Source organism: Triticum dicoccoides, chromosome 2A (assembly GCF_002162155.2).
Source record: "Triticum dicoccoides isolate Atlit2015 ecotype Zavitan chromosome 2A, WEW_v2.0, whole genome shotgun sequence".
NCBI classification, from domain to species: domain Eukaryota; kingdom Viridiplantae; phylum Streptophyta; class Magnoliopsida; order Poales; family Poaceae; genus Triticum; species Triticum dicoccoides.
The window spans coordinates 239,287,169-239,303,895 of record NC_041382.1 but is presented as its reverse complement, the minus strand read 5'-3'; the positions used below and the strand labels follow the sequence as shown (position 1 = coordinate 239,303,895).

The window sequence follows — 16,727 nt, the reverse complement described above, 5'->3', positions numbered from 1 at the left end:
AACAGTTGCTGATCAAAAGAGATCATGTAAATATTTTCCTCACATACAAATGTTGATCAATTCCAAGATGAGAATCGGGACATATCTTTTTGATAAAGAGCATCTTCCCCCGGGGCCAAAAGGCCAAAATATGAGGACAACGAGATTGTCATGGATGCATCCCATTCTACTTGTGCAGAAACCCGGGAAGGAGAGAGAGAGAGGCCATTAAAACCATCAGAGCAGCAGTCCACGCACAGGTGTATACTTGGATACTTCTTTCGACCGAGGGGGACATAGGCTGACGAAAAGGGAGAAACGGAGATTTCATGTTTTCATTAAACGGGTCAGTCTCCGACAGCCTTCCACTAAACAGTGCATTTGTTAACGCCCACTACTACATAGTGAATCTATAGCAGAAAAGTAGCTCCAGTAAACAGTGCCTTTGTATCTACCACGAGTTAGCACCCTGGCCATCGTAGAGAGAAAATTTGGGGTAAAAACAACCCTACACCATGTATTGCATTGCGACCTGCATCAGCCTTGTGTGCGGTATGCTCAACGTTGCTATGCCTCTCCGGCAGTTCTTCCTCAGGAACGCGTAGAAATAGTTGATCACTAGCTTCTTGACAAAGAATGACTCCTTCCGAGCTCGGATGTCGCCATGTCCAAGAAGGTAAACCACGCCACACTCCTTGGCCTTGTGAATGAAAGACAGCTCATTGTCCAGGCTTCGCCTTCCATCCATTGTCCCGTCCAGAGATCCATCAAATGATGTGCTTGATCCAAAGTTTGGATTTGAAACACCAGCACACTCCGCAAGGAGTGGAACACCAAGAGAGTAGATGCTACCATTTGGACCAACAAGAACTCTTGATGAGCTTGACGCAACCTCCTCTTCAGAGTCCGTGTTACCATTCTCGTCACTCTCCAAGGAGCGCTCTTGAGCTTCTCGCCGTATAAATTTCTCTAGACTTTCTATCAGAAGCTGTTCAAATGTTTGGGGGTTCTCTTTGCGTACATCTTTGTACCCATACCTGCAGACATGTATGATTAGCACAGGTAGCAAATAAACTCTCCTCACCATAAAGTTATTCTATATATACGACGCAGCTTTGCTATGTCCATATCAAAGCTATGCATAGGTTAAGAAAATACCACCAAGGGCCAACCTGACACATTTCAAGCTAGTGTATATCACCTACACTGTTGTGAGGAATAAAAACGAAGTTCCAAATCAAAGGAATCGATCACTAAGTAAAAAAGTGCTCTGCCCAAGAGCCAAGAATCCCCTGATATGATCAGTTGAGGGATAAAAAACATTTTGACTGGCTACGGTGTGAAATATGAATGACAGCATTAGGGGATACTAAACTATAGTATTCCCAGAAGCACCTGCCTGCCTATATATTCGCGAAGATGTCAGAATAGATAGATTGTTGTGACAGTAATGATACCAAAAATAAATAGATGCATTCCATTATACCTTAAAGGTTTCAAGCCAGTGTAGTCAGTATAACATAATTATGAGTCGGAAGGTTTGAAGCCAAGCAGAACTTTTTCTATGTCCATACCTAGCAATGCAGCGAAACATATGGTAGTTCTTTGGGCAGACCCGGCGAAAGAGAAACCTTTCATTCTGAGGAACGACAGGAACAGGAACCCACTTGATGCAGACAAAAATGATCATCGAATGAATGGCTGGCATTGTGGTCAGGAAGTGACCAAAGATTGCAGGAACCCCCCTCACCAGTTCATTATAAAGCAATCCAATTCCAGGCGCTCTGACTGTACCGAGATTGCAGCCTAGATCCATCATTAAATCCATCGAAAGTTTTTGCTTAACCTCAGTTTCGTACTTCAACTTGGTCCCATAGTTCCATATGTACATTACCAGATACAGTACAGCCGCAAACACCAAAAGAACCCAACTGCCATCTGCTACACTGCCCAATACAGAAGAAAAGAAAAATAGCTCCAGGCCCAGGAAGAGGGTGAGAAAGCATAGAACGACAATGATGTTGACCTGCCATATCAGAAGCATTATGATGGTCACCAATATAGTAGTCATCATCATGACCCCAAGTTCAGCTATACCTGTAATAAATATTGGGCATTAGAAAGATTATGTGGCGGTAGTGGTGACAATTAGAGTGAAAGAAAGGAATAGTATATAACAAATCAGTGCTTGAATGACGTAGGACATTGGTTTTTATTCAGAATAACAGAAGTCATAGATGTTATATTTTTTTGCCAATCCACAATAATGTATGCTTAATATAGTACCATACTAAAGCATTACCAAGCCCATCAAGTAAACCTAGCACAGAGAAATATTGAACTGACAACAGTTCTAAACAACCAAATTCAATTTATACATACATGATAGGCACAAATTGAACAGATCCAGTTCTACCAGTTTCAACACTATGCATATCATGAGAAACACTATAAAGTCAGCATAGAAACATAGTTTAGCCCCTACTTATGCAATGAGGTAATGTACATCTCAGAACTTCCAATGAGAAACTGCTGGTTGATGATGTTTTAATTCATCGAACAAGTCAAAACTCTTCATAAAATTAAACGCGAATAAAAGCAATATTTCTTGCGGTCAAATACCAGTGCTATTGAACAATAGTTACATCTATCATTTTGTGTATCTCATTTGGCTGCCTATAAAGTTCTTATGAAATGCCTTTGAGTAAATTTTCAAATGCTTAGAACTCTCTTCCTTTCGTCATATCCTACATAGCTTATTAAATTTACACTTCGGCGGAATATAATCTTAGTAAGGCTATGAGGTCTTGCATTGGTATAAAAAATTAAATGAAACATCATTTATAAAGGAAACGAAACTACATCACACAAAAATAATCAGAGGAACTAGTGCACTGAGAATGAACCAGCAGATAATATTCTATGTGAATAAACAGAGTGGCCCTTATTCTAAACTACGCACCGTATGCATTGCCAATCTCATTAATGCTCCCAAATGTCGTAACAAACGCGAGACAGCAAACCAGCAAAAACCAGTTCATCACTGGGATGTATATTTGACCCATGAACTTTCTTGAAGTGTGAATAATCTTGAGGCGGGGAAAACAGCCAAGAGCTGTGGCCTGCTTAATGATTGAGAAAATAGCAGTTGTCATTGTACGACTAGCAATTAGTGCTGCTAGAGTAGCTATGAACACCACTGGCCAAAACACCTGACCTGAAACATGGAACGAAACAGTTATCAAAAAGGGACTAGTGGTAAACCGAAGCTTAATTTTTTACATAAAAGAAGCTTAGTTTTACTATAATATAATAATTTCATAATGCTTGAAACATTACATGGCAATAAACATATCAGATTTGAAATGGGCTTCAAACAAACCAGTTGGTCTTACTCGGGATAGATAAAAAGAAGACCTGCTCATTTTCAGTCAAGTTTTCCATAAGAAATGCAGCTTGCCCTAGGTAACCCAGTAGAAGGCATGGAAGAACAAGACACACAAAGGTAAGCTGCAACATATAAGCAACAGTAAGTTATAAACTATGTACTGGAAGTGTAGCATGGAGCCCTCAGACAGTACAAAAGACTACCTGGACAGATCTAACAGAGAAGTAGCATAGATCAGCAAACATTGCCTCAGATCCTGCCAAAAAAAAAACTTACATATTTTCAAAACCCAAGTGTTCACGCATTCTATATCCATGATTTTGTTTTCATTTTTTAATACAGAAAGCGCAAACCATTATAGGGTGTGGACACACCAAGATATGGATCTACATTTCCCCTCGTTCTTTTGTTTCTATTTTTCCTACTTCATTAGTACAGAAAGCTTTCTCCATCTATGCTACAAACTACAATAATTTACTTCCAAACTGAGGCAAGTAAAGGTAGAATGACATATTTTGTATTGCAAACACAAGTAAAGATAGAATGACAAGAAGAGTCCATAAAAGAGCCCACACTGTTTGTAGGATCTCTGCATCACACCAATAGAGAGGATTCTGATGTTCTAGGTGATGGTTATCTCCGGCATTATCCTCTTAAAGAATTTGACATTCACCTCTCTTTACTTACTTTACTAACGCCGGAACCATAGTAGCAATTATTTAATAACTGGTATAAAATCCAATATCACTTGACTGCCATTTGCTTGCCCTGATTAGGGATGGGCATAAAACCTGAAAACCGATTTACCGAACCGATTTAACCTGGACCGAAGCCGAAGTGACCGAAACCTTCGGTACAAAGCTCGGTTAGCAATTCTAAAAAACCGAATTAAGTTCGGTGAATTCGGTCTGTACCCTCGGTCCACCAAACTGACCGAAGCACCGACGCCCTACACCTAATTCCTATCCTGCCAGCTGCCGCACAACCGCAGCCCCGCACGGTCGCTCGCACCCATAGAACTAGGTAACTAGCGCCTCCTCCTGCCCTCTTCCCAAAACGTCGCTCCTCCCAAATCGCCTCCTCCCAAAATTGCGGCACAGATCAATCTTTCCCTCCCCAAGACCGCAAGTCTCGCGTCCGTAATCTGTACTTTCCATGGCCACTTGATTTTCTGTCGCCCGAGAATCCTATATGAGGTCTGATGCCTCGCTGTGCCGCCCGTCCGCCAAGATCCCTGTCCTCTGTCCACCACACCGGCAGCGGCGGCAGGGTCAATTTCTGCACAAGAAGAAGAAAATTGGCTGCTGCAAGCCGCAACAAGTGATTGGACGAATTCCGCATCGAATACCGCTGCTTGCCTGCAAAGTAAGTACAGTAGTTGATTTCTATTCTGTCATATTCTTGATTCCATCCAGATCCAAGTTCGTGACTTGATCCTTGTTGTCAGGTGCACTGTTCTTGTGTGAATTAAGGGTTGCTCTATGTTGTAGATGTCTTCTGAGGCAGAGGAGACTCGTGTGCACATAGACGAGAGTGAAAATAAGGAGGCTCAAAAGCTGATGGCTGCACGAGCAGAGATCTGGAATCATTTCGAGAAGATCAAGATTGATGGTGTCGTGCAGATGTGCTGCAAGTCAACCATTGATGAAGGTTGAAGAACAAACAATCAAGCTTGAAGTTTAGATGATGGGAGATTAGCAGATGGCAGCGGCGAGGTTCTACGTATCCTGTTCGAAAAGCTTCTTGCTGATTGCCTGCTTCTTTTTATCAACTTAAGTATTTAGTCAGACCTATCAATGTGTCATGTGTGCTAAACTACAGGTTTTGTTGGATACTATTTTTTGAGACGAATCTGCTATGTTTACTGTCATTCTTTTCTGTTAGAGAACGGTGTGGTACAGGTTATATGCTGGCAATATTTTTTGTACATAATATGCAGCTAATCGCCTGCTGTGAAAATTTGTAGCTGATCATTTGTAAGCCTGAATGTTGTCTGTTGGTGCAGTTTGTGGCTGCCTGAAGTTTTTTTCGTGAGAGGAAGTTGTGCGCCTGTGCTGGTTTCTCACGTTTGTTTGCTATGCCAATTCATCTAGCATTAGCAGCTATATATAATATATTCTATCCGACCATCCCAGCCTAGCCCAGCGCCCCATCTTTCCAGTAGCAGGTCTTTCCGGTGCAGACCCGAGGACCGAACCGAACGATCCAGAGACCGAACTCTCGGTTATGTTAATTGGTACAGACCGATCGGTCCATATTTCCTGAGAACCGAAAATCAAAAAACACCGAAGCACCGAACCGAACGCCCACCCCTAGCCCTGATGTTCGACCTCTCATCTTAAGTTGAAGTAGATTTAACTATTAACTAAGGAACCTGTGAATATACTGGATGCTGTCCCTAAATAGAAGAGGGGGAAAACCATTTCAAACTTTTCTAGGATCTCTGTGAGGGCCAGAGGTTTCAGAAATGCGCCATATTGGTAACTGATGCAAATAGTTATAGTGTCTTGGTAAAATAGAAGTGTATGCTGAGTGTAGCATATATCTCGAAATAATAATTTTAGCAATAATGTGTTAAATTTGTTAGCAATAAAATGAATAAGTTTCTCTTTTCTATGATGTCGAATTCAGATGTGTGTGATGTTCTGCCTTTCGACAGAGGTTCCGCTATTTGGAAACATCAAAGCAACGTGCTCGCATCACCAACCTCAAGGACGGCGACGCTAACGCAGCTTTCTTCCACCGGCAGTGCACCTTCCACCAGCAGAAAAAACGTGTGTTCAGCCTCGCCGCTGATGGACACGTGCTCACCGAGCACAAGGAGATGGCGGAAGCGGCATTCCTGCACTTTGACGCGTTTCTTGGCACCGCCGTCGAGCACGACCACACGCTGGACCTGTCGCAGCTCATCGATCCCTGTGACCTGGCTGACCTCGACGCCCCCTTCAGCGTGGACAAGATTTGGGATGCAATTAAGCGCCTGCCCGCACGAAAGGCACCCAGACCGGACGGGTTCACTGCCGAATTCCTGCGCGCCTGCTGGGGTACGGTCAGGCAGGATTTTGTGGATTTCTTCCAGCAGCTGTTCGAGATGCGCGGCCGCAGTTTCTGCAATCTCAACCAGGCCCTCCTCGCCCTGCTGCCCAAACGCGCTAATGCCTGCCAGCTTAACGACTACCGCCTGATAAGGTTGATCCATCTCATGGCCATGATCTTCGCTAAAGTCCTATGCTGCGCCTCGCCCCCAAGCTCAACAGCCTGGTCAACATCACGGGGCGAAGCCTCCACGACAACTTCGTCCTTGTCAAGCAATCGCTTAAGCTGCTGCACCAACTTGGGGCCCTGAGGATTACACTCAAGCTCGACCTAGGGCGCGCCTTCGACTCTATATCTTGGCCATTTGAGGTTTTGCGCCAATATGGTTTCGACGCCCATTTTTTGAAGTGGCTAGCCATCCTCCTATCGACGGCCAGCACCCCGGTCTTGCTAAACGGCCTGGCACGCCAATTTAGCACCATCGTGGGCTTTGCCAAGGCAACCCCTTGTCCCCGCAGCTCTTCGTTCTCGCCGTCGACACCCTGGGTTGGTTTGTGAAACGTGCCCACGACCTCGACATCTTGCAGCAGCTACACCCACGGAGTGAGATCCTGGCTATATCTGTATGCCGATGATGTGATGCTGTTCTGCCACCCCACGCAGGACGATGTCACGACAGTCAAAGATATTCTGAGCCTGTTTGGCGAGGCCTCTGGCCTCCGGGTCAACTTCACAAAAACCTCAGCCACTCTTCTGCAAGGCGACCCCAAGGTAACCGCGGTGATGATCGCCCAGCTAGGATGCCCCGTCGTGGAGCTCCCAATCACCTACCTTGGCATCCCCTTGACGGCGCGCCACCCCACAGCCGCCCATCTGCAGCCCCTCGTCGATGGGGCGGCTGGCCGACTCCCAGCGTGGAAGCCCTGGCTGATGAACAAAACCGGACACCTATCCCTGGTCAAGTCCGCCCTTAGCTCGATCCCGGTTCACCAGATTCTGGCGTTTGCACCCCCAAAGAAAACCCTCAAGCAGCTCAAGAAGATTCAGCGAGGGTTTCTCTGGGCTGGACGCGCCGCGCCAACTGAGGGCACTGTCACATGAACTGGCGCCATGTCTGACGGAGTGACGCCCTCTCGCGCATGGTGGCCTGGAGGTACAGGATCTGGAACACGCTGAGCTTGCACTTCGGCTACGCTGGCTTTGGTTTTCTCACAGATGCAGGGAACGCATGGCAGGGGCTCGACCTACAGTTCTTGGCTGAGGAGCGTGCACTCTTCTTCGCATCCACAACCATGTTTGTCGGCAACAGTGCCCCCGCCTTATTTTGGGAGGATCGATGGCTCAACGGACAGTCTGTCAGCGAGATCATGCCCCTGCTCCACCAATGCATCCACAAGAGGCACCGCAAGATCAGAACGGTGGACGATGGGCTCCAGGGCAATACCAGGGTGCAAGACATACACGGGGCCCTTGGCATACATGAGATCAGCCAATACTTGCAGCTCTGGCAGGCTGTGCAGCACACCATCCTCTCCGACGAGCCTGACGGCTGCTCTGGAAGTGGTCTGTCAATGGCACCAACTCTGCGCAGTCCTGCAATTTGGCCACCTTCCACGGGTCCACACTGTGCTTGTGACGCCCCAAGACCGGAGCTTTAGATGCCTTCCAGGGTTTCCGGGTTTCGCTGTGTGTTTCATTTGTGCCTGCCCTTTTATTTTTGCATTGCATCATGTCACCATGCCATCTTCTCATAAATCTTTTACAACTCAACTAAATAAATGGCATGGATCTTTGATCCATTTAAACCGAGGGAATTCACCTGGTGACTTCTCTTTATAACATACCCTCCCGATAGTAGGGAGCTATATTAAATATTCCATTTGTTGGAATTCACCGGAACACACTTGCAAAATAAATCTCAATGCCTTTGTTATCACAACTCTTGGCCTCTAACTTTGCTATTTATTCTTTCATCATATTCCGAGGTTCCTCAAAAATCCGAACATTTTTTGGATACTCCTAAAACCTCGTCCTAGTTCAAATCATTTGAATTAAATTTAAATGAGTTTGAATTAAACTCTTCTATTTCGCGTGAAACTTCTTTTCTTGGTCTAAGTATAATTCTTAGACTCAGTAGGAGAAGTTTCAGCATTTTCTAAAACCCCTAGCTATTTCTTTCCTTCCTTTTTCCTTCTGTCTACTTTTCTGTAAATGAGAAATAGCCAAAAGTCGGCCTTTTTGCTCCGAAGCGGCAACTAGCCGGCCCATCTGCAGGCCCAGCCGAACCCCCCCTCCTAATCCCTCTCTAAGGCCCCTGGTCTTTTGCCTCTCCACTGGGCCGATCTCTAAGGCCCAGCCCGCACCGGATCTAACCCTAACCCTCGCTCCCTCTCCCCTCGTTCGATCTCTCCCATTTCCCCTCGCTGCGCCGCCAGGAGAGCCGCGGCTCGATCCATCTCTCCCTCCTCTTGTTCTCTCCCTCACGCGCCAGGCAGAAGCCCCACGTCCAACCACCATCTCCTTCGATCTCTCCCTCTCCCTCTCTCGTTCCCATCCGCCGCCACCCACACCCGTGCGTCGAGCCAGGGAGAGCCCTGCTCAATCCGCTCGCACGGGCGCTCGCCTAATCCACCCCCATCGCCAGCTCCTCCCGTAGCGCCGCCACCTCCCTCTCGTTCCCTTCCTCCCTCCTGTGCGCCACCAGAGAGGAAGAGGCAGCGCCCCTTCCCCGATCCCTCCTCAACGCCGGTCCCTGCCGAACGTCGGCGACCTCGAGCGCCGTGCCTCCCCGCGCCACCACTGGAGGGGACAACTCCGGCGGCCCCAGCGCTCGCGCCAAGCTGATGTCAAGCCCCGCGCATCGCCATCCAGGTGACCTTGCAGGAGGCCGCCGCCGCGCCTTCTAGCCTCCTCCCGCGCCCTGCATCGAGCCGCCGGGCCAGGGATCGCCAGATGCCGTCCCTGCTGCCGGGGAACCTCGTTTTCCACCCGTTCGCGTCTCCGGCGCCGCGCTAGGCCTCCTCGACACCCTTGCTGTTGCTGCTCCTCGTAGGTCGTCATGGTGCCCTCGTCTCTGCTCGCGGGAGGATGAGTACGACCGCGGCTTCGATCTGCGATGCGCGAAGCCCCTTGGCCTTGCTTCAATCTGGTTACGTCGAGACCACCGTTGCAACGTTGATTCCTCTATCCCGGAGCACCTCAAGTTCGTCTACACAAGACTGCCAAGTACCTCTACGCACGGATATCGCCAAGTACCACGAGGATACGAGAACAACTACCATCGACGGGCATGTCGCCAAGTGCCACGACACCGCATAAGTTTCTTCTTGAACATGTATGACTACAACGTGAACGAGTACCACGACGACCCTCGAAGAGCTCGGATCCGTCAAGTTCCACTACCGCCGTGAACAACTACCGTCGCCGAGATCGCGAGAACCTCTACTTCCTCCTCGAAACATGAACAACTACCGTCGACCCCAAGTGACTCGGATTCGTCAAGTCCTTCTACGAAAACGTGTACCACTACCGTCGCGAGTACCTCTACCGTCGTCGTGTACCCCCTACTTCCACTACGTCCCGAGAACGTATACTTCCTTTACTTGGCACCGAACGAGAACCGTCCCGTTTGCACACTTCGAAGGTATAACCCCGAGACGACGTCCGTGAACAAATGCTTGCGATGTTTGAGATGCTCGTGTTTGCACCCTGTCCAAAGTGTCACTCGTTTCCTTGTCGCCAACTCGTGGGACACCTGGAATCCGGAAGCGCCCCACCATCTGTTGCACGCATCCGCACACTTCCCCTTTGCATCGGTATCTCAATCAAGTACCGGAACCGGAACGTTGCCGTGGCACCGTTATTGTTATCATCGCCGTGGCACCCCTTTCTTTCTACCACGGTGACAAATGCTCTCATCACGCTCATGTCAACTTTTAATAAAAATTGCATAAAACTTGCAAACATCATCTGCATCATGATAATAACCTTTAATAACCTTTAAATGTTTAAATTTGTTGTTGCACCAAATTGCTAAATGCATATGGGGATTTACCGGAGTTGTTGTTGTTGTTTCCGGCCTCATTTAAAATGCCTAACTATGTTTTCTACTCATGTTTCACCTCTTGCCATGTTTAACAACATTTAATATTGTTGAGTATCTAACCGAGAGTGAACCAAATAAGGATGTGGTGTTCCGTCAATATGTAACTCGTTGCATATTGAGCTCCACTTAACTTGTAGTATTGTTTGTGCACTTTGCCATGTCATGCCTCATTAAACCGGACATGCATCATACTTGGTTGTGCATCATGCCATGTTATGCTTGGTTGTTTACTATGTTGTTTGCTTCTTTCCGTTGTTGCTTCTTCGGGTTAGTTCCGTTAACGTCGCGTTTGTGAGAATCCGTTCGACTATGTCCGTGTGTCTTCTTCATGGACTCGTTCTTCTTCCTTGCGGGATCTCAGGCAAGATGACCATACCCTCGAAATCAATTCTATCTTTGCTTGCTAGTTGCTTGCTCTTTTGCTATGCCTATGCTACGATACCTACCACTTGCTTATCATGCCTCCCATATTGCCATGTCAAACCTCTAACCCACCTTGTCCTAGCAAACCGTTGTTTGGCTATGTTACCGCTTTGCTCAGCCCCTCTTATAGCGTTGCTAGTTGCAGGTGAAGATTGGAGTTTGTTCCATGTTGGAACATGGATATTTGTTGGGATATCACAATATCTCTTATTTAATTAATGCATCTATATACTTGATAAAGGGTGGAAGGCTCGGCCTTATGCCTGGTGTTTTGTTCCACTCTTGTCGCCCTAGTTTCCGTCATACCGGTGTCATGTTCCTTGATTTTGCGTTCCTTACACGGTTGGGTTATAATGGGAACCCATTGACAGTTCGCCTTGAATAAAACTCCTCCAGCAAGGCCCAACATTGGTTTTACCATTTGCCACCTAGCCTTTTTCTTTCCCTTGGGTCGGCCAACCCAAGGGTCATCTTTATTTTAACCCCCCCCCCCCAGGCCAGTGCTTCTCTAAGCGTTGGTCCAAACTGAGCGATGTCCGGAGCTACCAGGGGCAACTCTGGGTTGGCCTACCCGACGTCTGGCTCATCCGGTGTGCCCTGAGAACGAGATATGTGCAGCTCCTATCGGGATTTGTCGGCACATCTGGGTGGCATTGCTGGTCTTGTTTTACCATTGTCGAAATGTCTTGTAACCGGGATTCCGAGCCTGATCGGGTCTTCCTGGGAGAAGGAATATTCTTCGTTGACCGTGAGAGCTTGTGATGGGCTAAGTTGGGACACCCTGCAGGGATATGAACTTTCGAAAGCCGTGCCCGCGGTTATGGGCAGATGGGAATTTGTTGATGTCCGGTTGTAGAAAACCTGAATCTTAACTTAATTAAAATGCATCAACCGCGTGTGTAGCCGTGATGGTCTCTTTCCGGCAGAGTTCGGGAAGTGAACACGGTGTTGGAGTTATGCTTGACGTAGGTTGTTCTAGGATCACTTCTTGATCATAGTTTCTCGACCGTGCCTTGCCTTCTCTTCTCGCTCTCATTTGCGTATGTTAGCCACCATATATGCTAGTGCTTGCTGCAGCTCCACCTCATACCTTTTACCCTACCTATAAGCTTAAATAGTCTTGATCGCGAGGGTGTGAGATTGCTAAGTCCCCGTGACTCACAGATACTTCCAAAACCAGCTTGCAGGTGCCAATGATATCGTGCAGGTGACGCAACCAAGCTCAAGGAGGAGCTCGATGAAGATCGTGTTCGTTTTGTTGTTCCGTTTCCAGTTGATCAGTAGTGGAGCCCAGTCGGGGCGATCGGGGATCTGTAGCATTTGGGGTAGTCTTCTTTTATTTTGGTACCGTAGTCGGGCCTTGATTGTATCTGGATGTTGTAATGCTATATTCATGTATTGTGTGACGTGGCGATTGTAAGCCAACTATGTATCTCTTTCCCTTATGTATTACATGGGTTGTGTTAAGATTACCTCACTTGCGACATTGCTTACAATGCGGTTATGCCTCTAAGTCGTGCTTCGACACGTGGGAGATATAGCCGCATTGTGGGCGTTACAGTGCTACTCCTGGAACTCGTCTGGAAAAGCTGGGCGCCGCCGCGGGTGAAGTTCTTCCACTGATTGGCCAACCAGGATCGATGTTGGACCGCTGATAGGCTTGCTCGCCATGGACTGCAGCACCATCCCCGCTGCCTCCTATGTGACTAAACCCCGAAAACTATTCGGCATCTACTGCTGGACTGCCCCTTCGCCTGCCAAACCTGCATGAAATCCTAGCTTGGCTAAGAATACCAATCCGGACTCCAGACCATGAAGCCACGCTAATGGATTGGTGGCTGCGCGTGAAACAGGACACGCCGACGATGCAACGCAAGGCTCTGGCATCTATCGCCCTGCTCGTGCCTTGGATGGTCTGGAAACACCGGAACGAGTGCGTCTTCGAGAATGCCAAACCTTCAACTGCTACACTAGTTCGCAGGATCAAAGATGAGGCCTCCTCCTAGGCAAAGGCTGGTGCTCCAGGACTCAGGGTCGTTCTACCCTCAACCTGGATATTCACTGATTTTCTTTCATCTTTTTGTACACCCCACCTCCTCGGAGGATTGTAACTGAACTTCTACCTTTTCAGTGAGAAGAAACGCAAAGGTCCTTTGCGTTTTCTCGAGAGATAAAAAAACATCAAAGAGGGTTTCTTCAAATTCCTGTGCTTGTGATACGTTCAATTTGGTCATGGGCTCATGGCGTGCGTTGCACATGGCACAGTTACTAGTAAGAACAAGAAAGAGGTCTAATTATGTTTAGTACCACCACAAATGCAGTCAGCATACTTATAGGTTGCAGAATTCCTATAACAGAAGAAAAAACAAAAGGACACATGATAGACTGTAACTGATTTTATGTAACTCAAACAAAAAATGCACCTCAAGCAAACACACCTTAGAGATCTTCAAACAAGTTTAAATGTTTAATCATAACTAACATTAAGAATATGGTCAAAAAAACATACCTGTAGCGCACAAAAGGCAGCCCCCAAGAGACATCCAAGCTTGAGTTGGGTTTCTTTCAAAATAGTAGTAGATGTATATAGGATTGAATGCCCGTAATACTTCTGTACCATATTTCATAATGTTATATATTCCTATCCCAGAAAGGCAGCAAAACCATATGAACAAGGCAGGTCCAACAGCAAGCCCAATTTTGCTTGTTCCAAACCTTTGCAGACTGAATAGAACAATGAGAAATGCAACGCTTATCATGACCACTTCACCTGCCAAAAAAATTACAATATAAGGTGAGCATCCTGCACTTTTAAGCAGTACCATAATTTTCTATTTAACCAATTAATACCAAGCAATATATTCAAGGTCACCTTCATTAACACTAGATATTCCAACCTTCAAGCCATTAACAGCAGACATCACTGCAGATTTACCGACAGAAAAAAAGGAATTAATACTGTGATAAGATGAAAACTGATAACACAATACTACTGCTGAAAGCAAATATGCAAGATCATCAGACTAGGTGAAGAGAAATAAGACGAACAATGGATCAGAAATATATGAACCTGACATCGCTGGTGTAACAACACCATCCGCTATCACCATAGAAGTACCAAAAAGAACAAGCATCAAAAGTAGCTTCTTTAGCATAGATGAAGTCTTGAGGCGCTCCTTGATCCTCAGAGACCTCTCGAGTTCGACCGATGGTACCTTGAGTTGGAAACTTGATATGCGGGTGTCAGAGGGCAGTTGGTTACGGAGGAGACTAGCCTTTGCATTCCTGCATATTAGAGAGTACAAAGCAAATATCCCTCCTGCCAAATATACAGAACAATCATTATTAAACATAAAGCTCAAATAAAAGTACTATTGTCTAATCTAGTTCCAATGGGGTGGTATTAATACCTTCTCCATCATCATTTCCCCATAAAACAATCAGAGTATACTTCAGAAATGGAATTAGAATCAGAGTGTATATTACAAGTGAGAGTGCTCCAAGCACATCCTCCTTCGAAGTATTTGGGTATTTGTTGAACATTATATCGAAAGTGTACAATGGGCTGGTGCCAACATCCCCAAAGACAACGCCTAACGTCTGAAGGGCCAAAACAATACTCCTTCCCATGGTAAATTCCTGAAAGGAAATGAAGAATCAAGATAGCAGCAAAGTCAAGGGCTCAACAATCAACATACTCATGCACATCTGATAACAATATCCTGTGCAGAGATGACGTAAGCATGGCGGATATAGCAGCTGGAATAGCAATGTATGATCCATGAAAGTTGCTTCTTAAATTTACCAATTTACCATGACACAGCAAATTCCCATAATTATTTAGGAAAATTTAATAAAGACTAGAAAAAAATGCTTAGATCTCATCACAAAAAGTGGGCCTTTGCACATTGACTGCTCTGCAAAAATATGATCTTCACTAGAATTTTTACTGTGATATTGATATTTGTTTTTATAAACATGGTCAAGCATAGAAAAGTTTGACTTCTGCAAAAAAAAACACCTTATATTTTGGAATGGAAGCGGTATTTTACTTCTAAAAGGTATATATTATGACAAAAATCTACTTATACCAATTTCATATGGCCGATCTAGAAATTTGCAAAGAGGTTGTGGGCAAAAGAAAAGTTGTTCAACTACATGGGTCTACAAAAGAAAAAGGCAGCCCGGTGCACATAGCTCCCGCTTGCGCAGGGTCCAGGGAAGGGTCCGACCACTTTGGGTCTTTTGCACGCAGCTTTTCCCTACATTTCTGCAAGAGGCTGTTTCAAGGACTCGAACCCATGACTTTGGGTCACAACGCAACAGCTTTACCGCTGTGCCAAGGCTCCCCTTCCCTGGTTTATCTACAAAGTAACCAAAAAAAACTTATCTCTACTATTAAAGGGGAGTTGGTAGGCTCGCCTCGCCTCTTCCCCCAGTTTTTTCATCCCCGCGTCCCCATCCCCGCTTGGTTTTTTGTAGATTTTGTCGGTAATCTCAACCGATGCCACACAAAACAAAAAATGCATATATGGCTCTGAACCAAATCGATATTTTCCTTTCCTTGTCCTACCCATTCCCTTAAAACAAAAAAACAAAAAACAGCATCCATTAATTTATGGAAAATATCATTGTTATGGCGCTGCTAGAAGGAGGGCGCGAGAGGGCCGGGCGGGGGCCTTTTGCCCATGGCCGGGCAAGATGGAAGGGATTTCCTTCTTAATTCTTGCTTGATTAGATTGATACATCTCCTCTCTTTATATAGAGAGGTTTACTTGACTCCCAAGCAAGGCTTACTTGACCCCTAAGCAAGCGACCCTTATCTCTAATTAACCCTAAGACTAACGGGCTATACCGCCAGCCCAGGCCATTAGGCGCATTACGTACTCTAACACGACACCCCACCTGGACATGCAGCTTGTCCTCGAGCTGCAGCCTAACCAACTTATAACCATGACTCGACGCAACACAAACCTAACACCTAAAAACAAGCCTTTTACATCTCGGCTTGTTTTATTACTCTCAACCTGAAATGGACTGGGACGATTTATTTTGGACCCCTTAACAAAAAGTGGACACCATCCGCACGTCGGACGTGCACGTGTACAGCCACCTGGATCCCATGGACACCATCTGGACAAAAGGAGTGCATGTGTATGGCCACCTGGAAGTGGTCGCAAGAGCGACCAGCAGAGGCGTCCTCGCGGCGGCCAGCGGAATACAATGGTGCTACGCGGTGCACTCCTATCGGTGACACCCTGCCTTATCCCCGCCGGACGGCTGTTGGTCTGCACTACACAGAGAAGAGTGGAGGGCTTGCGATGGAGAATGACGAGGAGGGGTGCGCCCCCCCCCCCCCAACTGCAGATGTCGGAGACTTTGAGGTCGCTGCCCGCGATGAAAACAGCATGCCCAAGATCCCCGACGCAGCGGACGAGATCGAGGTCCTTTGCGCAGCGAAGGGCAGCTGGGAGGAGCGGCAGCTGTAGACCACGCATCTCCCGCACACGCCGACGCGCTAGGAGGCCGCGCGCAGCAGCCTGCAGCCTCACCGCCGCCGACACGTGGCGGCTAGTGATCCAAACCAGAAGCGATGACAGCGACGGCGGGAACTTGATCTGCTGGATGGTGACGCCTTGAGGAAGCGGTAATGGCGACGACGGGAACTTGATCTGGTGGATCGGGACACCCGCCGGCGCGGTCGATGCGGGGCCGGAGCTGACCGGCGGTGGCTGCTGCAGCGGAGCGCCGAGCGCGGCGTTGGCCGCCAGGAGCGGCGGCTGCTGCAGCGGAGCG

The 16,727-nt window shown here is 47.0% G+C and overlaps 1 protein-coding gene across 2 annotated transcripts in view; it reads right to left on the bottom strand.

Moving 5' to 3' along the window:
* Positions 1-281: 281 nt before the first annotated feature.
* Positions 282-16,727, bottom strand: part of LOC119354347 (probable potassium transporter 14) — a 19,749-nt gene continuing 3,303 nt past the window's right edge. Inside the window, exons 2-10 of one of the 2 annotated variants that reach the window (XM_037621079.1) lie at positions 14,342-14,570; positions 14,002-14,250; positions 13,804-13,854; positions 13,441-13,701; positions 3,571-3,623; positions 3,375-3,489; positions 2,942-3,196; positions 1,554-2,076; positions 282-1,016 (exon numbers count right to left, since the gene is read on the bottom strand). In XM_037621079.1, the coding sequence (XP_037476976.1) occupies positions 488-1,016; positions 1,554-2,076; positions 2,942-3,196; positions 3,375-3,489; positions 3,571-3,623; positions 13,441-13,701; positions 13,804-13,854; positions 14,002-14,250; positions 14,342-14,570 (2,265 nt within the window). In that variant the 3' untranslated portion in view covers positions 282-487. The remainder of the gene's footprint in view (positions 1,017-1,553; positions 2,077-2,941; positions 3,197-3,374; positions 3,490-3,570; positions 3,624-13,440; positions 13,702-13,803; positions 13,855-14,001; positions 14,251-14,341; positions 14,571-16,727) is intronic. The other variant, XM_037621080.1, reaches the window with a different exon arrangement.